At 43.7% G+C, this 22379-nt stretch overlaps 1 protein-coding gene across 1 annotated transcript in view; it reads left to right on the top strand.

Annotated features, from left to right (window-relative positions):
- Positions 1 to 22379, top strand: part of LOC310795004 (voltage-dependent L-type calcium channel subunit alpha-1D-like) — a gene marked incomplete at its 3' end in the record, with an annotated part of 112461 nt that overhangs the window by 59759 nt on the left and 30323 nt on the right. Inside the window, 10 exon segments of the mRNA XM_083657026.1 lie at positions 910 to 1117; positions 1296 to 1416; positions 2116 to 2191; positions 3244 to 3292; positions 3376 to 3430; positions 4743 to 4845; positions 8622 to 8751; positions 18909 to 18968; positions 19097 to 19203; positions 21324 to 21411. Coding sequence (XP_083513152.1) covers positions 910 to 1117; positions 1296 to 1416; positions 2116 to 2191; positions 3244 to 3292; positions 3376 to 3430; positions 4743 to 4845; positions 8622 to 8751; positions 18909 to 18968; positions 19097 to 19203; positions 21324 to 21411 — 997 coding nt within the window.

Below are 22379 nucleotides of genomic sequence, written 5' to 3'. Positions count from 1 at the left end.
AAAGTCTCTCTGAAGGCTGTGGCTAGTGGCTACTAAAGACAGCGTCACACAAACTTATTTCAACACCTCTGAAAAAGCACAGGAATGCGAGCAGCATGTTGCGCGCTGCACAACATAGCGAGAGCCACAACACGCACACACGCGCGCGCACACGTTTCACGAACACATTATCACCGGACGGTGAAATGTTGCCTTGGACACATAACAACAAAACAACAAAACAACACGTGGGGCCACCGAGTAGCATAAAGTAGCATCAACGTTATGTTTCCAGACTCACCTGGTCTGGTCTGTAGCCTACCCGTGTCAAGTGACTACGTTAGCACGCAACAGCCAGGAAGTTAGGCGCAGTGCCACCTAAAACAGGAAGTTGCCTTCAGAGTAAAAGCATAAATTGTGTCATGAGGAAAAAAATATTTTTTGAGCTGTGCAGGGCAACAAATGGTTAGAGAAGTATAATAGTATTAAAAATTCAAATCGAAAATCTAATTTTGAGAGAAAAAATCTGATATAGCCTATTTTTTTTTTTTTTGCTGATCCGAAAAATCCGTGATCCGTGGCTCAAAATCTGTCACGCGATCCGATCCGTGGGTTTTCTGATCCGTCCCAGCCCTATTAGCCAGTCACTAGCCAATCACTAGCCAATCACAGCACACAAACAAGGGTCAATGGGGTTCTACAGTTACTCTCTGCTGTGTTGCTATGGTTAACATTCCATTGGTGTTGTTTCAAACTGCCTTACTGCAGCTTTAAACTTTAAACAGATAAACTAATAAATACATTAATTTAATTATTAAATTTGAAGCGTGAAATCAATTAACAACCATGGCTGTTTTCAACTGATGTCGAAGCAAATGTCTATGTAGGTTTGTGCTTATGTGGACTCTCTCTCTCCTCCTCTCTCCTCAGCCATTGGAATGCTCTCTCTAACCTGGTGGCGTCTCTGTTGAACTCGATGAAGTCGATTGCGTCTCTGCTGCTGCTGCTCTTCCTCTTCCTCATCATCTTCGCTCTGCTGGGCATGCAGCTGTTTGGAGGCAAGTTCAACTTCGACGAGACGCAGACCAAACGCAGCACCTTCGATGCCTTCCCACAGGCCCTGCTCACCTGCTTCCAGGTACAGACAGACAGACAGACAGCATGCAGAGAGTCAGACTGACAGACAGAGGGAGACAGACAGAGAGAGAGACAGACAGTCACACAGACAGACAGGCAAACAACAGACAGAGACAGACAGACAGGCAAACAGCAGACAGACAGATAGACAGCTGAGCATGGCTTGTTGTCTGTGTCAGATCCTGACGGGCGAGGACTGGAACGTGGTGATGTATGACGGCATCATGGCGTACGGTGGCCCCGTGTTCCCTGGGATGATCGTCTGCGTTTACTTCGTCATCCTCTTCATCTGTGGAAACTGTATCCTGAAAACTCACTGAGACACTTTACAGCAGCAGTTTGAACTCTTGAGTCCATTTTGATCACTCAGGGTGGGAAACTGTATGGTAGTTACCTAGCTTACTAGTTAGTTAGCTACTAGCTAAGCTAGTTTCTGGATATAGAAGGTTTTCACAAAATGTTGATGCTATAGGGAACAGTTTGGAGCCTAGCTCATGTCCTGTCAGAATCTTTGGTTCCAGCCCAGTCAGACCAAAGGTTCACGATGAGATGAGTTGAAACCAGCTCCTGTGACTTGATGAGCTGAATTGCTGGAGACGCCATCAGCCGGCTGGAGTCGAGATGAGACAGGCCAGTTTACACCACTGCAACTTCTCCCTGCAACGTTCTAAAATGGTTTCATCTTGTTGCGAACCATAGGTGTAAACTGGGCTAGCAAACACTGCAACAGGAAGCAACCTGGGGGAATTTAAATGTTGTCGAGTTGAAACCATCTCTAAAGGACCAAAGATTTTAAAGTCCCATATTTCTTCTTCTTCTTCTTCTTCTTCTTCTTCTTCTTCTTCTTCTTCTTCTTCTTCTTCTTCTTCTTCTTCTTCTTCTTCTTCTTCTTCTTCTTCTTCTTCTTCTTCTTCTTCCTCCTGCTTGCTGTAAAGTAATCTTATTGTGACTGGTTTTATAGTGTCATGTGACGTATTGCATGTCCTTAGCGTGTGCCAGACATTCTGCTCAACGTCTTCTTGGCCATCGCTGTGGACAACCTTGCCGGAGGAGACGGAGACGACAAGAAGAAAGAGTGAGAGATGGAGGGATGAGAGGGAGGGAGAGAGAGAGAAATCAGTAGAGGTGTGAGGGATTAAGCAGTCCCTCCGGGTTTTTGTGTGACTGTTGCAATCAAAAATGTTTGATTTTGCATCTTTTCTCAAAAATTGCAATGCAATTAGCAAAGTTTTATGTGTTTTTTTTCCCTTTGTGGTAAAATTGCGGGAACTGGCAAAAATCGCAAGTTGAAGGGAAAAAAATAACTACCGTACTACTTTTGCAGCGGAACCTGTTTTGCCATTTTAGCAGAGAAATCGCGGGAATACAAAAAATGCAAGCTCCCTCAAATATTGCTGATTGGTTGAATTTGCATTAATTATTGTGATCGCAAAATCATCTCAATTTCCTGGAAGGACTGATTAAGCAGGGAAGGAAGATGGAGGTATGATCGCTGTAGAAAAGCTGAGTGGACAAAGATGACAAGAAGGAAGATGGAGGGATGGATGGTAAAGAGGGACGGAGGAAAGAGGGAACAGCAGAAGGAAGGAGGGGTGGAGTGAAGACCTCCTGCAAGGAGGAGAGAAACATTAGTGCTGCCTTCAAATGGGACATGGGTACACGATATGCTTGGCGTTCGTCATGAGATCACCGCTGCTTCTAGAAGCCGCTGAGGCTAACAATTTAGCTAGTGAGCGAGCGGGTAATGTAATGCATGGAATGCAAAGGCATAATAACATAGGAAAAAAATGAGTCCATTGCAAACATAAAATTTTCCTCTGACACAAAATTACTAAGAAGAGCCCTATAAGACTAAAATTACAATATATTAACTTACGATCCATCGAAAGACTGCGGTTTCTGAAGACATCAACAACACATAACTTATGAAATCTGAGATTTCAGAAAATGTCCACTCTCGAAGTCTTGAATTCCACTTGAGGGTGTTCATGGACTCTTCTCATGAACATGGTGAACATGAGCCCATTTGAAGGCTTAGGACAGAAACGAAGGAAGGAAGCAAGTGGACCTGGAACTGTTTGCTGTTTAAGTCCAAAGTGACGGAATTGTTTCCTGTCTTTTAAGCAGCGAAAAGAAAGAAGAGGAAGGAGTGGAGGGAGAGATCGAGGAGGTGAAGGTGAAGATGATCAGTAAACTCGATGTTTGTGAGAGTGAAGCTCTGTTGGTTCCTCTCCAGTCATCACTTCTTCTCCTCTACAGATCGACTTGGATGAAGACACAGAGTATGAGGAGGAGGAGGCTCCAGTCGATGAAGGTGAGTTGTTTTTTCATCGGTCTGCAGAACCGATTCAGTTGTTCCTCAGTTCTTAAAAGCAGAGGTGGAAAGAGTACTGATAAATCCTGATAAAAGTATTGCTACTTTAGTGAAAGGTACAAGTAAAATTACTAGTCCAGGAAATGACTCAAGTATGAGTAAAACTTAAAGGTGCTCGAGTAAAAGTACATTTGTGTTACTTTAAAAAATGCTTTATACTTTAATTACTTATCATTTTATATTTCACACATCCAACGCGTTGCCAGTCTTAGCTAAGCTGCGCAGGCTGTCTTTGTCTGATTTGTCTTTCAACTGACATTTCTGTACTAATGTGACGATGGGGATCATTACTTGATTCATCCAAACTCACCAAATGCGAGCAAACATTCAACTTGGGTGCAGGGCCAAAACAAGTCACCAGAGTATTCATCAGCATTCAACCGCTGATGAAGGCTTGATGCTGAAACGTCCGTTGTGCTCTCTGTTCCAGGTGACTGATTAAATATTGAAAGGACATTCTGGAGTTCTGGTCTGCTTCTTCCCGTTTACTCTGTATGATTACTTGATTGTCTACGCCTGTCAATTAAAGGGATATGCCAACATTTTGGGAGATTCGCCTATTTGCCATATTCCGGATAGTAAAACTACAATGTAGATGCCTTTATCTTCTGTGTGCATGCATTAGAAAGTGTGTTTCACCCCTCCTGCTAGTGAGCTAGCAGCTGAATGGTAGTAAACCTACGCCCGTTCAGTCACAAATAATACTCATTCCAACAGCGGCAGAAACACTCACATGTAGGCTACATGTTGTGACTCGTGTACTCACCACGCGATGAAATAATAATCCAAAATTACGGGAAAATTTCAAATGAAATACATACCAGGAAGTACTGATGACATGCACACAGTGCATGCGCCTCAGCAACGTGGAAGTAACTTTGGTTCTGACACGGTAGTTCTGGCTATGGATTTACTTAGAAAATGATTGTTTCCCGTAACTTTGGATTATTATTTCCTGGCGTGGTGAGTACGAGTCACAACATGTACGAGTGTTTCTGGTGCTGTTGAAATGTGTATTTCTGGTGACTGAACGGGGGTAGGCTCGTGTACCATTTACTACCATTCTGCTAAGCTCAATAGCAGGAGGGGTGAAACGCACTTTAGACAGGAGAGACAGGCATCTACTTTCTAGTTGTACTATCGGGAATATGGCAAATTGGCGAATAACCCATAATGTTGGCGTATCCCTTTATCCCTTTAGGATCAACATTTCTTCTCCCTTCCACTTCTCCCTCTCTCCTCCTCCTCTCAGAAGGAGGAGTCCAGTTGAACATTGCAGACCTCGCTCCTCCTAAAGAGAAGGTACTTCCCATCCCAGAAGGCAGTGCGTTCTTCTGCCTCAGCAACACCAATCCGTGAGTCTGACTCCAGAACTGCACACAGTACCAGACCACAGAACACTGCAGTACTAGCCTGTACACACAAAAAAGAGATTGTAGGAAAGCCGAGCGCAAATGGCGGAAAACTAAACTTCACATCGATTATGACATCTATAAAAATAGTCTTCACTCCTACAACCAGGAACTAAAAAATTCCAGAAAATTCTTCTTCTCCGACATTATCAGCAAAAACACCAATGACGCTCGCACTCTTTTTGCCACTGTTGACAGGCTGACAAACCCCCCCCCACAAATTGCCCCTGATCTTCTATCCAATGTCAAATGCAATGAATTTGCGACCTTCTTTAGGGATAAAATTATAAATATCAGACTAACTATTTCCACATCAAGAACAAATGTGGCTCCGCCGCACCCACAGAATAGGTGCTTAATTAACATGACTCAGTTCAATGTCATTGACCACAAGAAACTAGAAGAAACGATACGAGGCCTTAAATCCTCATCGTGTTGCCTAGACACCCTGCCAACAAGCTTTCTAAAAAATGTCTACAGTTGCCTGGCGACCGACATACTGAAGATAATTAATACCTCTCTTCTTACAGGCATTTTTCCAAAATCTCTAAAAACTGCAGTTGTTAAGCCCTTGCTAAAGAAGCGTAGCCTCGACCCCTCTATAATCAGCAATTACAGACCAATATCAAATCTTCCCTTTATTAGCAAAATACTTGAAAAAACTGTCTACCAACAACTCAATACCTTTCTATCCTCCAATGACCTCCTAGATCCTTTCCAATCAGGCTTCTGACCCCATCATAGCACCGAAACTGCGCTTATCAGAGTTATAAATGACATCCGAATGAACACTGATTCAGGTAAAATCTCAATCTTAGTGTTACTAGACCTCAGCGCTGCCTTTGATACGGTTGACCACGAAATTCTATTGGACAGACTGGAAAACTGGGTCGGGCTTTCCGGCACGGTCCTAGAGTGGTTCAGATCTTATCTGCAAGACAGGAACTACTTTGTCTCCATTGGCAACTACACATCTGACCAAACCAAAATGACATGTGGGGTACCCCAAGGATCAATTTTAGGTCCTGTCCTGTTTAACCTTTATATGCTCTCTCTGGGCCTAATTATGCAAAAAAACAAAATAGCTTATCATAGCTATGCAGATGACACCCAACTCTACATAGCCCTCTCATCGGATGACTATGCCCCCATAGAGACACTATGTCAGTGCCTTGCGCAAATTAATGATTGGATGTGCCAGAATTTTCTCCAACTTAATAAAGACAAAACAGAGATAATTGTCTTCGGCAAAAAAGAAGATAGGCTCAAAGTTACTGCTCACCTCGAATCCCTATCTTTGAAGCCAAAGGACCAGGTAAAAAATCTTGGCATTATTATTGACTCTGATCTAAATTTCAACTCCCACATCAAGCTTATAAGAAAATCTGCCTTCTATCATCTAAAAAACATAGCAAGGATTAGAGGCTATATGTCCAAACAAGATCTTGAAAAACTAATTCATGCTTTCATTTCTAGCAGGCTAGACTACTGCAACAGTCTTTTCAATGGTCTTCCCAAAAAAGCTATTAAACAACTACAGCTCATTCAGAATGCGGCTGCTAGAGTTCTAACAAGAACCAAGAAAGCTGAACACATTACACCAGTTCTCAAATCCCTGCATTGGCTGCCAGTAAATCTTAGAATAGACTTTAAAATTCTGCTAATAGTTTACAAATCTCTCAACGGGTCAGGCCCACACTACATCTCTGAAATGCTTCTACACTATGAACCATCCAGATCCCTGAGATCTTCAGGCACTGGTCTACTAATTGTCCCGAGGACCAAATCAAAACATGGTGAAGCCGCGTTCTCCCACTATGCCTCTCATAACTGGAACAAACTCCCTGAACACATTAGATCTGCCCCTACTCTGCCTATTTTTAAATCCAAGCTAAAGACCTTTATGTTTACTCTTGCTTTTAACTGCTACTAAACTACTGCCTCTCTCGGCCTGTAATTTTTTATTTTATTTTTTTTCCTGTACATTTCCAACAAATGGACTGTACATGTAGTAATAATTTGAGTATATATTTTAACTACTGTGTTTTTTATGTGTTTTTTTATATGTGCATTGCTTTGCTGCTTGTTTTTTCGATTATTTTTTTGTAAAGCACCTTCAATTGCCTTTGTGTATGAAAGGTGCTATATAAATAAAATTTGACTTGACTTGACTTGACTTGACAGTATACTATAGAGACGGTTTTAACTTGACAACCACAAACAAAATGTAAGCCACACCCCCTTTCAGTATATGCCCGCCCACTTTTGTTTTAATCCATGCCCCTTCCGAGTACAGATACAGATAATTGTGTACATCCCTAATTGCAGCATTTATGAACTGAATCTGTGGTGACACAGGGTGGGCGGAGCTAACATGATGTGTATATTTTATTGTCTTGTTTTTACTGTGCGAATAAATAAACTAAACTAAACTAAACACAATAGACTCACTCTGTAGGTTACTGTAGGTTCACAGGGTGGGCGGAGCTAACACAATACACTCACTCTGTAGGTTACTGTAGGTTCACAGGGTGGGCGGAGCTAACACAATAGACTCACTCTGCAGGTTACTGTAGGTTCACAGGGTGGGCGGAGCTAACACAATAGACTCTGCAGGTTACTGTAGGTTCACAGGGTGGGCGGAGCTAACACAATAGACTGTAGGTTACTGTAGGTTCACAGGGTGGGCGGAGCTAACACAATAGACTAACTCTGCAGGTTACTGTAGGTTCACAGGGTGGGCGGAGCTAACACAATAGACTCACTCTGTAGGTTCACAGGGTGGGCGGAGCTAACACAATAGACTCACTCTGTAGGTTACTGTAGGTTCACCGGGTGGGCGGAGCTAACACAATAAACTCACTCTGTAGGTTACTGTAGGTTCACAGGGTGGGCGGAGCTAACACAATAAACTCACTCTGTAGGTTACTGTAGGTTCCTGGCAACTCTTGTGTGAAGTAGGATAACAAGATACTTTTTTCCAGTCTCTGCTAGCATCTCGGGTGGTTACTATGGCCGAACAAACTGACTATTGTCATTATGTTGTTTTTATGTTAAAAAAAAAAAAAAAAAAAAACACGATTTCAGACGGACAAGCCCGTCTTTATTGTCACACGGTTACACATCAACACATGCACGGAGGGCCACAAACACACACATGCTGACGGTGGCCGGTGAAATTTGTCCTCTGCATTTATCCATCAGATCCATGTTTGGATCTGACCTGCAATTGCCGCTCATCGCCATAGGTGCCACAAAAGAGAACGAAACAGAAATCTTTGAGATGATCACTTTAATGGGGAAAAAAGAAAATATGCTATTCTCAAAAACAATTCCTATATTTTTTTCCTTTTTATTATCTTTCTTCTTATGTTTCTTTATAAGTGATGACATCATCATTGTGACTTCATCACAATTGCTTGAGTGACCTGATGACATCATCACCAATGACATTACAATTGCTTGAGTGACATGATGACATCATCACCAATGACATTACAATTGCTCTGTGTCATTGGTGTGCCATTATCCGTGACCTGACCACTTTCTTCTTTTTTGGGAAGACGTACATAAAGTTCTCAAAGTTTTTCCTGTTTTTTTAATCAACTCTAAGACAGCTCTTGTCCTCTCTCTCTGTCTCTCTCCCTTTCTCCCTGTCTCTCTCCCATGTCTCTCTGCCTCTCTCTCTCTCTCTCTCTCTCTCTCTCTCTCTCCTCCAGTATTCGTGTGGGCTGTCACACTCTGATCCACCACCACATCTTCACCAACCTCATCCTTGTCTTCATCATCCTCAGCAGCTGCTCATTGGCTGCTGAGGATCCAATCAGAGCACACTCCTTCAGGAACAACGTGAGTTTTACCTGATTTTACATCTTCTACTGGTTTGGGTTTATAGCTGTAGCGTGTTGAACTGGTTTGGGTTTCATGTATGTATATGTTCTACTGGTTTCATATGTTTTACTGGTTGGGGTTTCATGTATGTAGTATTTTGAACTGGTTTGGGTTTGATATAGTATGTTGTTCTGGTTTGGGTTTGATATAGTATGTTGAAATTGTTTGGCTTTCATGTATGTAGTATGTTCTACTCCTTTGGGTTTCATGTAGTATGTTGTACTGTTTTGGGTTTCATGTATGTTACATTACATTACGTCATTTGACAGATGCTTTTATCCAAAGCGACTTACAATAACACATTTTTGTCAGCAATAGAGCAATCAACTATGCGACACAGTCTATGACAACTACAACTTCTGAAGGAATAGTGGTACAAGTTTAGTTTAGGTTAGTTTTCTTTAGTTTTTTTTATTAAAGAGAAAGAAGTTAGTTGAAGAAGGGCCCAGATGGAGCCTGAAAAGGTGAGTCTTTAGTCTTTTCCGAAAGATCGGCAGTGATTCGGCCGTCCTGACCGAAGGTGGAAGCTCGTTCCACCATTGGGGTGCCAGGGACGAGAAGAGTCGAGATCGGGATGAGCGACTTTTGAGGCCCCGTAGTGGAAGAGGGGCGAGGCAACCTGCACTGGTGGAGGAGCGGAGGGAGCGCTGAGAGGTTTGGAACCTGACCATAGATTGCAGGTACAGAGGGGCTGTCTGGTGTACTGCCCTGTAGGCCAGAACCAGTGTTTTGAATTTAATGCGTGCCGAGATGGGAAGCCAGTGAAGGTCCCGCAAGAGGGGAGTGACATGAGAGAATTTGGGTTGGTTGAAAACCAGACGGGCTGCAGCGTTCTGAATGAGCTGAAGCGGTCGGATGGCTGCAGCAGGTAGCCAAGCCAGAAGGACATTGCAGTAGTCCAGGCCAGAGATGACCAGTGCCTGGACCAGGAGTTGTGTTGCTTCCCTTATGAGAAATGGACGGATTTTGCGGATGTTGTACAGGGAGAACCTACAGGAGCGGGCAGTTGCTGCGATGTAGGCTGAGTTGGACAGCTGATTGTCAAGGATCACTCCAAGGTTCTTAGCTGTTTGAGAGGGAAACACAGTAGTGTTGTCAATGGAGATGGAAAGATTGTGAGGGGACAGTCTTTCCCAGGGAGGAAGAGTACAGGCATCCAGACATCCAGGCACCAATGTCTTTGAGGCATGCAGCGATACGTGCCTCGATTTGGGTGTCTGAGGGGGGGAAAGAGAGGTAGAGCTGAGTGTCGTCAGTATGTAGTATGTTGTACTGCTTTGGCTTTCATGTATGTAGAATGTTGTGCTAGGTTGGGTTTCATGGCTGTAGCGTGTTGTACTGGTGTCTCTCTCTTTGAATCATGTGAAGCTCTTTGAGTTGCCGTGTGTACGACCTGTGCTTTAGAAATAAACCTGAGTCACATGACGAGCTGCTCAAACAGCTACTGACACACTCTGACTGTGCAGAGATACAGAGGTTGACACGCACGCACGCACGCGCACGCACGCATACGCACACACACACACACACACTCAAACGCATGCACGCATGCGCACACACACACGCACGCATGTGCACTCACACGCACACACACACACACACACACACACACACGCACGCACGCATGTGCACACACACACACATGCACACATACTGTGTGGGCAGCAGCTGTCTTCATGCTAGACGTAGCAATTAGCAGCAGCTGAGCAAAGGAATGACTAAGCTACAATCAACACACACACACACACACACACACACACACTGCACCAACGCATTCTCATCCCAACTCGTCCTGTTGTCTGTTTGTCAGGACTGCTTGGCGTCATTTCTCAGCGCACAGCGAAGCCTTTTTTCAGCAAGAAACCCCACGAGGCCGTGGTTTACACTGATTTCACAACAGCTGTTGGCTGTTCTAAGGCACGACGCAGAGCGACATGCATAATTTCCTCTAGTAAAAAACTCTCTCGTAACGGGACAAGCCCCTCTGCATTTAACCCATCCAGGCATGTCCTTTCCTCCGGGGGGCAGGCCAGGAGCAGTGGTCGCTTTCTCGTACAGCGCCCGGGGACCAACTTCGGATGTTGTCGTCACTGGTCGGATGACGATGACGATCTGATCTTCTGCATGTTTTTAGTGTGGGGGGGGGGGGGGGGGGGGTTATATATGGAGGAACCCCCCTGGGGGAGCACGGGGAGAACATGCAAACTCCACACAGAGAGAAAGGCCCTTACGACGAGATAACCCACCTGGGCAGTAGGCACTGAAGATATGGGGGGGAACACAACCACAGCGCTCACAGTGTCCCAGGCGAGAATCGAACTCAGGACCTTCTGACTGTGAGGCGACAGTTCTACCACTGAGCCACCGTGCCCCCTACACCACACACCCCTAGTACCACACACACTCATGCATTTGACTCTCTACTGCCCACTTGTGGAGGTATTGCTTATTATAATTAATATGCACCATTACTACTACAAAATGAAAAAATAATTTTGAAAAAGACCGAAATAACAACTTAAATCGAGTTCTGTTTAGAGGGGGGAAATCAGCGTCAGGCTGCCTGGAGGAAAACGGCACACCAAAAAAATCCTCGCCTTTGAGAGTCAATCTCCAAGGCTGAGGACGCTGTGTTTGCTGCCTGCAGCCAAACGTGCAGTGTCCCCTCCGTCTCCCTCTCCCTCTCTCTCCGTCTCTCTCTCTCTCTCTCTCTCTCTCTCTCTCTCTCTCTCTCTCTCTCTCTCTCTCTCTCTCTCTCTCTCTCTCTCTCTGCTGTTTTTGTTTGCAGTGGTTCTCAACGTGGGGTCCGGGTCCTCTGTCTGGGCAGAGGTTTGCGCAAACAAACTTTCACCCCGCTGCTCGCCTGGAGTATTTCGGAGGGTGGGTATGGAGCTAGATTTATATCAAAATGGCACGAGCGTATTATATTGTTTCACACGCGCAAATACATACTCACACTCGCGCAATCTGACATCCCGCGCACACAAACACTGCACGAGCAAGGACAGAAAAGCATAGAGCGTATTTTGCTGAGCTCTGCGCGCGCAGACCTCTCTCTCTCTCCGCCCCCGTGGTCAAGTTCTACGCGCTCGCATTGGAGTAAACTCCAACACGAGCGCGTAGACTGCTGTTGCCCCCCCCCCTGGTTGTTTTCTACGAGCTCGCCTTGGACTTTTGACAATTGTGGGCGGAAACCAAGGCAGGCCTCTGGCCCTCTAATGATTGGCCACTTTCAACGCCGACCCACCCCCTTAAAAAAAAAACTTTATTGCACCAAGGAGCCTTACACTAGCCTGACTCCACCAGACGGGGGCGGCATTGTTCCACAAATTCACAATCCACCTTGTGAAACAAATGTGAACGAACTTACATCCATCTGGCAGCGTCAGGTTAGCCTTACACTGGTATCACAATCACAAACATGCCAGGGGGATTAATGGTTGATAATAATGACGACAAAAATAAAGAAAATTAATTGTTATCTTGTAAACACGGACCTCCTCCGGCCTTGATGACAGCTTCCATCACAGACAGGAAGCTTGGAGAGTCTGATCTTTATAGTCTTATAAAGTTTCTTAAGCACATGTTACAGTTTCTAATTCATCCAGTAGGCTACAGTAGTTAGAAAGTATTTAGATATGTATTCTGTATGAACTCATCTAAAGTGACTATGCCTTAAAAAGCATACCAATTAGATTGAAAGGCTAGCAATACCTGAAGTACCATTCCAATAGTAGCCTACCTCCTCAAAACCTAAGAATACAGTATTCCCCTTTTTTGCTGGGGACCCCTAGAACATCCTCAATGACCCCCTGGGAGCCTCCTGACCCCAATTTGAGAACCACTGCCCTAACAAATAAAATTGGGATCAACAAATCTGTGTTGCAGATCCCAGTAATGTGACCATCACCATGCCAACGGTTAAGGGCAGTTTGTAGTAAAGCAATTTATGATAGTAGCCACTTGCAATGTTCATGTTCTGTCGTCGTTCCAGCAGGTTAATATACATCCAGCGACAGGTGATGTGTCATCATTGCATTGTCTGATAAAAAAAAGTTAGTTAAATGAACAGACAAGACAACGTTAGGCTGCTGCATTGACTCATAGGAAAAATGTATTTGTATTTTTATACATGAGAGCCATTAGATATTACAATTCACCCTTCGCTAAGTCCTGCTCCCTTGGTTAGTTGCTATGGAAGGCAAGCCACACGTAAAAAAAAATGCCGTTCACAACAATATGAGGTGAGAGACATTCCCAAATAAATAATGGCCAATTTCTAGAGTAACAGCTCCAAATATCGGACAGAAGTATACAGAAACGAGTACAATATGCTTGTGAGAGCTACAGTATCACACAATATAATTTGTTGGCTAGACAATACTGTGAATGAAGACAAGAGATCATTAAACTTGAAGGAATAGCTATCTGCAAGATAGCTACAAGATGCTCGTCTCGATGTACAACACGTGTGAAATTCTTGAGCTGTGTTGTGTTCCATTACATATCGTCATCATCTGATTTATCCGTAGTCAGACATATTGTTGTGTTAAGTGTTATACAGGGGAAATTATCTGATGAACCGATCTTTGCACCTCTGTGTTGATTAGCTAATGTTTCTGTGGCATTTTAATTAACGTTACGATTTAATTCCTTTTGGAACAAATTATGGTTCAACAGATGAAATTGATTGATTGAAAAGTTTATTTCTATAGGGACAGATACATAAACATAGAGCATTCACAGGAAACATTCTTTGTTATCTATGTACATAGATGTTATAATCTAACTGAAGCATAGCATAGCATTTTCTGCACAGCCAGGCAATTGTGTGCTGTGCCTTATCAAGTTTGACTTTGTTTCTACTATGCGCCAAACCTGTTTAGTGCGGCCACTGGAGGAACGGAGACGGCGATGTGATACGCTTTAAAACGATAAGTAAAAGGAACGTAACCCAGCCGTTCACATCTGTATGAATAGGTTGTTGACTGACAAGCCGGACGGTGATTGTGTGTGCGCCTCTGTGCTCTTCTCCACTTAGCGTGACGGTGTTTGTGTCATTTTAAAATGGCTGTAGAGGACCCCCGCTGGTTTGGTTCTAGTAGCATCACTTTTCTTTTTGTGATCCCCAAAGCAGAAAATCAACTTTTTGCTGGGTGTCTAGGCCCTGTGCCCTCAGCATAGACTCCATTTGTTCCACCCATACTCCAAATTTGAAATCACCATCTTTTCCTGAAAATTTTGGTATAAAAGGTAAAGCCATGAACCATGGCATGGCCATCGTGGGGGCAACAGCTGGCCCAGCTAAGCCTTCGTTCTCTTGCTCAGTATCTGCCATCTTGCACTGTGAAGTGTGGTAAAGGGATCCTGCCGACCAACGCCAAATTACGTCACAGGTTTGTATCAGGAATCCCCGGGCCACAACAACACAGACACAAGAGGCAGGTAACTTTAAGGTATAAAATGATTTATTACAAAATAATCTAAAAGGGTGTACAAAAACAATAATTAAAACCTGCTACTGGCCAGTCAGTAGTTAAAAGATAAAAAGGGTTAAAAAGCCTATTGAGCAGCTGAGTGGTTTCTCCCCCTCAGGCACAGTCGATGGGCTCGCTCCAGTCTGAGTCTGGGGAAAGGGCAAGGTCCCTCCGTGACCCTGTAGCTCCGCCCGTGGCTCGCTGCTACCGCTCCGTGCAGTTCTCTGCGCGTACCAAGCCGCCGTCTCGTCGTCCCGTCTGTCCTTCCACAATCCTCCCGGCAGGGGCTATGACAGTCCGCCCACGGTCCTCACGGCAGGTGGAGGTGGAGACGCCGTCACGCTGAGTGGAGGAGAGCACAGAGGCGCACACACAATCACCGTCCGGCTTGTCAGCAGTCAACAACCCATTCATACAGATGTGGACGGCTGGGTTACCTTCCTTTTACTTATCGTTTTAGAGCGTATCACATCGCCGTCTCGTCTCGTCTGTCCTCCCACGGTCCTCACGGCAGGTGGAGGTGGAGACACCGTCACGCTAAGTGGAGAAGAGCACAGAGGCGCACACACAATCACCGTCCGGCTTGTCGTCAGTCAACAACCCATTCAAACTGCACGGCTTCATGGAGCACACCACATCTCCCTTGTCACCCCGTGACATAATCAGTTCTTCCAAAAGGTTTTGGCTTTCAGCATTAGATGAATATATCAACCTATGTTTTTTATGCAATGAACAGAGTGCAATGGACTATATTAACATTTTCATCAATTATTGTTTCACCAGTTGAAGATGCATGTTACACTGCCTACAACAGAGGTGCCCAAATTCCTTTCTATGAAGGGCACAAAAATGATCTGGATGGCCAAAAATAAAAGTTGTGTGAAATTACATTACATTAGATAGATTATATTTTAGGGGCGTCCGGGTAGTGTATTGATAGATTTTTCCTGTCTACCAACACGATTGATTGGCTGTGTTTCAACCTCTTGGTAACATGACTAAATATTGGTATGTCATCTTACAAGCAATAGATCCCTTTATTAGCTTGGTAAATTAGATTAGATTAGATTTATTATTGTCCTTTCGGAAATTATTTTTGCATCTGTTGCAGTCATACAAAATATATACAATACATAATACAAAATACAATACAATACAATGTTTGCTCCCAAAGTGTTTCACACCAACCCTGCTGATAAAAAATATTAAATTTAGCAGAGCTATGCTGGATTGTATAAAAGATGTCTGGGCACAGGAGGTCTGCAAGGGTGGTACCCTGTGGGTGAGGGGGGTCCGCAGCAGACACAGGCTGTCATCTGTAGCAGCTCCCGAAACATGTAGGCTATCCATGAATTTGTCTAAAAAATATTTCCACAAGAGTTTCCTCTGTCCTGTTTATAACTACAGTTTTTATTCTTGCTGTGCTGCTCGACATAATGATTTATCAATGTACCTTTATATCAGCCTGGCACAGCTGGTACCTGTTGACTGCTCTCTGTGTTGGCTGGAGAGGAAGCCGTGCCCTCCAGCCCTCTGTGAATCCGTGATAATTATGATAAGCCTGAATTGTGTTATTCGACTGGACTGTCTGCCCTCTGAGCACCGGGCAAGTGGTCTGACGAGCAAAGACAGAGAAAGTATGTATGTTGTTAGTTAGATAGTTTGTTCACCCATCACCTTATAACATTTTCATACATCATGTATACTTATAAACCAGTCATGTTGTCTAGCAGAGGTTCCCAAACTTTTCAGACCAAGTACACTATCAAACCAAATTTCCAAAGTACCACTTAGCACTGCGGCTACCAACTTTTACCCCCATAAAGAATAATTGATTTAACCATGCAATAGCATCAGAAAGGCGAAACAGTAGTAGGCTACTGTTGCGAGTCAGACCCCAAATAACCAACACATAAACAGATGCATGTAAACATCTTATTTGCTGATAGGCAATGGGAATAAATCTGATTGAAACAAACACCAACACATTAGCTAGTTGCTTAACGTTAAGTTAGGTTAGCCGCTTGGAAGCGAGTTGGTACGTTAGCTGAACTTATAGCTACAGAACCAGACTGATAACTTTTCTCTGAAACACGCTGTGATGGAGGAGGCATCACAGTTAGTATAACCTTAGATATAGAAAATGAACATAACAAGCAACCAACCTGGCTTGCATCAGCCAGTTATAGAGCTAAAATAACGTTAGCTAACTTATCCGAGAGCAGAGATATGGTTAACGTTAGCTAAGCTAACGTTAACGTTAGCTACATTAAGTTAGCAGTTTTCAACAGCTAGCCTAACATTAGTTGCATGCAAACCAATATGCAATGTTAAAACAACCTAACATCATCTCGCAAATATAATTTTGTTCACTTAGCGTACCCCATGAATGCTGCTCCAGCTCCCTCTTCAATCGGTTGCTCTCTGACCTATGATGCTCAGACTCTCCAAGCTTCCTGTCTGTGATGGAAGCTGTCATCAAGGCCGGAGGAGGTCCGTGTTTACAAGATAACAATTAATTTTCTTTATTTTTGTCGTCATTATTATCAACCATTAATCCCCCTGGCATGTTTGTGATTGTGAAAATTTAGATTAAACTGGTAGCCTAATAGCCAAAGTATTCTGGATACCATTGTAAGGCTCCTTGGTGCAATAAAGTTTTTTTTTTTTTTTTTAAGGGGGTGGGTCGGCGTTGAAAGTGGCCAATCATAGAGGGCCAGAGGCCTGCCTTGGTTTCCGCCCACAATTGTCAAAAGTCCAACACGAGCGCGTAGAAATCAACCAACTCCAAGCGAGCGCGTAGAACTCGACCACGGGGGCGGAGGAGAGAGATAGTCTGCGCGCGCAGAGCTCAGCCACGAGGGGGGAGAGAGAGGGAGAGGGAGAGAGGGCAACAGCAGTCTGCGCGCGCGGTAGAGCAAAATACGCGCTGTGCTTTTCTCTCCTCGTCTTTGTGCGCGCGGGATGTCAGATTGCGCGAGTGAAACAATATAATACGCTCGTGGTTATGTTTGATTGAGCTCTCGAATTATGATATAAATGTAGTTCCATAGGTGGGGGTTCTTAAAGGGACAGGACCTAAACAGAGCGTTTCAGACAGAGGCTGAACTGAAGGGGGCAGTGAGAGCCAGTACAAGATAAACTGAGTTTTTTAAACTATGAATGATGCAATAAGTTACTCTACTGGAGGCCAACAATAAAATAATAATACATTATATTAGCAAAATATGGGCCCTTTAAGAGTTGTGGACCAGACGTAGATATCTATCTATGGCTGGCTACTGCCAGACTACGGACGTTTTCACTGAGGTCGTAAGTAAATCAAGGGAGAACAGAAGTAGAGTCATTTCCCCATTGACTTCAATACAATCAGACTTCTTTTTGCAGCCAGTGGAGTCGCCCACTGCTGGCCATTGGAAAGAATGCAGGTTTAAGGCACTTCTGCATTGGCTTCACTTTTCAGCCCGTTGCTTTAAAAATGAAATAATCACCAGTTGTACTAACTAGACAAATGAGCATATAAACAGTGGAAGAACCATCCTGCCCATTCAAGTTCTGGATCCAACCAACAATGCCCTGTCTTAGATGGACCAATTCAACCGTGTCTTTTCTGTTCCACTGTAGCACTCTGCTCTGCTAAATGCTAACCTGAAAACAACTGTCTTCACACACACACACACACACACACACACACACACACACACACACACACACACACACACACTGCCCACTCACTCTGTTCTCTAGAAACATAATGGTCTTTCATTAAGCAGGTCAGTGAGCTCTACGTGTCCCACAGCAGAGGAAATAACAGCTTAGCTTTGACTCCTCCACCATACAGCCCAGGCTGTACAGAAGCTTGTTAGCTTTGACTCCTCCACCCAGTTCCACTGAACTCAACCCTGCCTTTCCACTCTCTGGATCTTTAGACCTTTATATTAGAGGTCGACCGATAATGGATTTTTAAAAGCCAATAACGATATTGCCCCCCTCCCCCCCCCCCCTCCCAGAGCATAACAGAAGTTATCTTCAGTCTAATGCAGCAATAAATCCATACTATACCAATAACGTTATCATGCTCATAATTTACAAATAAATTGGCCAAACTGATGAATTGGTTTGAATCACCTGAATGAATGAATGAATGAATGAATGAATCATCATGAATCACCTCTACTTTAGATCTGATAGGGAGCCTGTTTTTGGCTGGACCACACCACCGCGGCCAGCCCTACAAACACGAATTTCACTGACTGACTGATTGAGTGAGTGAGTGAGGAAAGTTACCCCATTGGTCGGCCATGCCACGTGACATACCCGTTTCGTTTGATAGTTAGACCAGAATAGAGTGATAGCTACAGATCGCTAGCTGCTAACCATTAGCTACAGATCGCTAGCTGCTAATGTATGCATATCGCTAGTGGTTACCACAGCTGTTCCCAAAACCTGAGCTTGCCGACAACGCCAAATTCCATAAATGGGGTGGTGTGTGTGTGTGTGTGTGTGTGTGTGTGGGGGGGGGGGGTGCAAGTGTTTCAGGTTGTCTGTCGACTTGCCACTATGTATCTACTGTATAAATATATTTGTATGTGATCTATGTTAACTGTATGATATGTACATGTTAATTCTGTGTTGTAGATTCTGGGTTATGCTGATTATGCCTTCACCTCTATCTTCACTGTGGAGATTCTGTTAAAGGTAAACAATTTATATTATTATTAGAGGAAATAATGCTAATGAAGTTGAAGTGAATATAATATCTGTCTCTCCCGCCCCTCCCCTCTCTCTCTCTGTCTGTCTCTCCCGCCCTCTCCCTCTCTCTTCAGATGACGGTGCATGGGGCGTTCCTCCACCAGGGTTCGTTCTGCAGGAACTGGTTTAACTTACTGGACCTGCTGGTCGTCAGTGTCTCACTGGTCTCCTTCTTCCTGCAGTCAGTAACACACACACACACACACACACACACACACACACACACACACAGACAGACAGACAGACAGATTCAGAAACATATAAACACACAACCATATCAAATCAATAGTAATATATTGTTAAAGGCCCTATAAGAGAGATTCCTAAGCATTACTGACACCGGTGCCGTTAGGGCAAGGGTCCCCAATTACTTTTCACCAAGGGCCACATTTTGCTGAGGGCTGAGGGCTGGGGGCCAAACCGCCGGCGACCTTTGAAAGGTTTAAGGCATTTGAAGCCAGGTTTACAGGAATAACTCATTTTACAGTTGTGATGTTATTATTCAGTCTTAACCACCAATATTTGATCCTTTTCTCACTCACTCCTATGTCACCACCTGCTCTCCCTGCAGAGCTTGAAATTAACTTTTTTGACCACCTGCCAATATGGCTGCTAGAGTTTAAAGTTACCAGCCAATTATAATTCCCACTAGCCCAAATGTTTTTCTTGAAATAAACCAGAATATGAGTGTGTTAATTTAACACGTTCACTGCCGTCGACGAGTTGACTCATCAAAAAAAATCCAACGGTTGACTGCCGTTGACGAGTCAACTCGTCAAAAAAAAAAAAATTTTTTTTTTTGACGGTGGGACGTGGATCAACGCCCCCCACTTCTCCTATAAAAATATGGGAGCCACCGAACGTGTACAACCCATTCCACTGACCCACTAAGTGGCGACAGAGCTCTCCAGACTAGAAAAAGCCGAGCCAAAACTGCAGGGGAACGCGCGAGGAAACCATTCTCATACTGTAAAATGGATTGGCGAAAACGCTTTCGCTTTCACAAAAAGCCATTTATCTCAGCTTAAATTTTCAGACGCTGAAACCATGCTGTATTCAACTGCTAATGCCTACATAACTACTAACTCTACAAACTAACTCTTTTAGACAGAGAAACCACACATTCTATTAGTTCTTTTGAGATATTTTGTGTTCACAAAATCTTAGCAGAAAATAATCCTCGGCTCTTGAAAGATGAGCCAGAATACTAAAAAAAAACCTTGGCAGAAGCTACCTACAGTAAAAAAAAACTGCTGGCAGTGAATGTGTTAAGCATAAGTATATGAGTGGCCCAGGATTCTCAAAGCCTGTGTTGAGGGTCACATGAGAACAAAAATGCACTCTTGAAGCTAAATAAATCCAAAACCAAACCAAAGGAGTTAATTATTAGAGTTTTCTTATTGAAAGACTGTGTGTATTTTGTCATACCTGACAGTTTCGACTGCTGCTTCCTGCAGTCTTCCTCAGAGACGTCACTGTCGAACTGTCAGGTATGACAAAACACACACAGTCTTTCAATAAAACAACTCTAATAGTTAATAATAGATAGACGAAATGAACTTGTTTGGATCAAAGGAGTTAATTATTTAAATTTTTACTTCAAACTTCCTCAATGTAGAGCAGTCATTTCTTACACATGAGATTACTTTTAGCCTTTTAGTCATAACGATTATTTAAAGATATTCCATATTCCAGACTGAAATGTTATAATAGAAGTATTGGCCAGAATGACATGAACATTTGGACACTTATTCAGTGTTGAACAGTAATTTCTTACATTACATTTATGTTAGGCATAATGTTAGGCATATTTGCGACTGTTTATTACTTCACACAAGACGGTAGGCCTAATGTTATTAGCGGAGTTTCTGACCAGGTGGTAAATCCATTAGCAAGCAGCTAACGTTATCCTGCCCAAAACAACATTACAGCAGCTACAAGCAACAAAAAACATGACTCTAGTTTCCTCCCGATGTCGGTCACACTGCTGCTGTCTGGCCCGACGGGCTAAACTAGAGAATTTTTTTTTCTTTTTCTGTGGACTTTTTGCTGGAGTCTGTGTTGTTGTTTGTTTTTGCTGCCAGCTAGCGACGAACGTAACGTTAGCCACTTCCTGTTAGCCATCTTCTTCGTTGGTGTATTTCCGCTGCCCTCTACTGGAGGAACAGCACAATTACAATGTATCTACTTCAAGTTACTTTTCCATTTATTGCTCAGACAGAACTCTCACCCCCCCCCCCCCCCTCCCGCTCTCTCTCTCTCTCTCTCTCTCTCTCTCTCTCTCTCTCTCTCTCTGTCCAGTTCCAGTGCCATCTCAGTAGTGAAGATCCTCAGGGTGCTCAGGGTGCTCAGGCCTCTGAGGGCGATCAACAGAGCTAAAGGACTTAAGGTACTCATCTGTGTGTGTGTGTGTGTGTGTGTGTGTGTGTGTGTGTGATGTGTTAAACCTTGATCATACTCCTGAGCGCACGTGCACATGGACAGCTGCGGACACGGTGTACGTGTAGTTCTTCTGTTTATAATTTCTGGAGTCCGCTTGGAGAACTCAACATATATGTATATATGTATATATGCACAGTAGATTGCCGTCTGTCCATGATGCAAATGTAGACATAAACATTAACAGCTAGTTATTAAAGTCCCTGGAAACCAAAATCCACAAAAACCTTCTAACTATTACATTTAGGGTCTTATGTGAGTAATTGTGAGCCTCAGAAAGTGGTTTACATTACTTTCAACCCTAACCCCAAAAATCTACACTTTTCTACAAGGTCTGGATTTCCATTTCCTCATTGAAGAGAGCGGTGCGCGCGGTGCTAAAATGCATGATCTTATCACGTCATAAGATTTAATCGAATCACACACACGCATGCACGCACGCGCGCACACACACTGATACACACACAGTAGCGCTGTGCACTCGCAGCAGCAGAGATGTCTTCCTCTCGCCGAGCAACGCGCGAACACACACACACACACACACACACACACACTCCATCTCTCTTTCCTTTTCCTTTCTCAGTTTCCCTCTCTCTCTCTCGGAGACCTGCTGCAGACGGGACACGCCCACACAGTCCGCGGGAGAAAATACACTCTAAAATCTAATTGATTCTCATGACTTTTGCCATGACTGTCAAACCTAAATTTATATACCGGTACTTTGCGACGTTCATCATCGTTCAAATTTGGCTGGTGGCTTATTAACATAGGTTCCTGTGATGTGATGAACTCAAAATGCTAAACAATAAAAAAAATATTTCTGGTTTCCAGGGACTTTAAGCAATATAGAAAAACAATCACAAACAAATTCTAAAGTGCAAAATATAAAGTCCTTTAAAGTGACATTATGAAAGGGGG

Source organism: Poromitra crassiceps (genome assembly GCF_964638095.1).
Source record: "Poromitra crassiceps genome assembly, chromosome: 20".
Lineage (NCBI taxonomy): Eukaryota > Metazoa > Chordata > Actinopteri > Beryciformes > Melamphaidae > Poromitra > Poromitra crassiceps.
The sequence above is the reverse complement of the archived record's forward strand: the minus strand, read 5'-3'. Positions and strand labels throughout refer to the sequence as shown.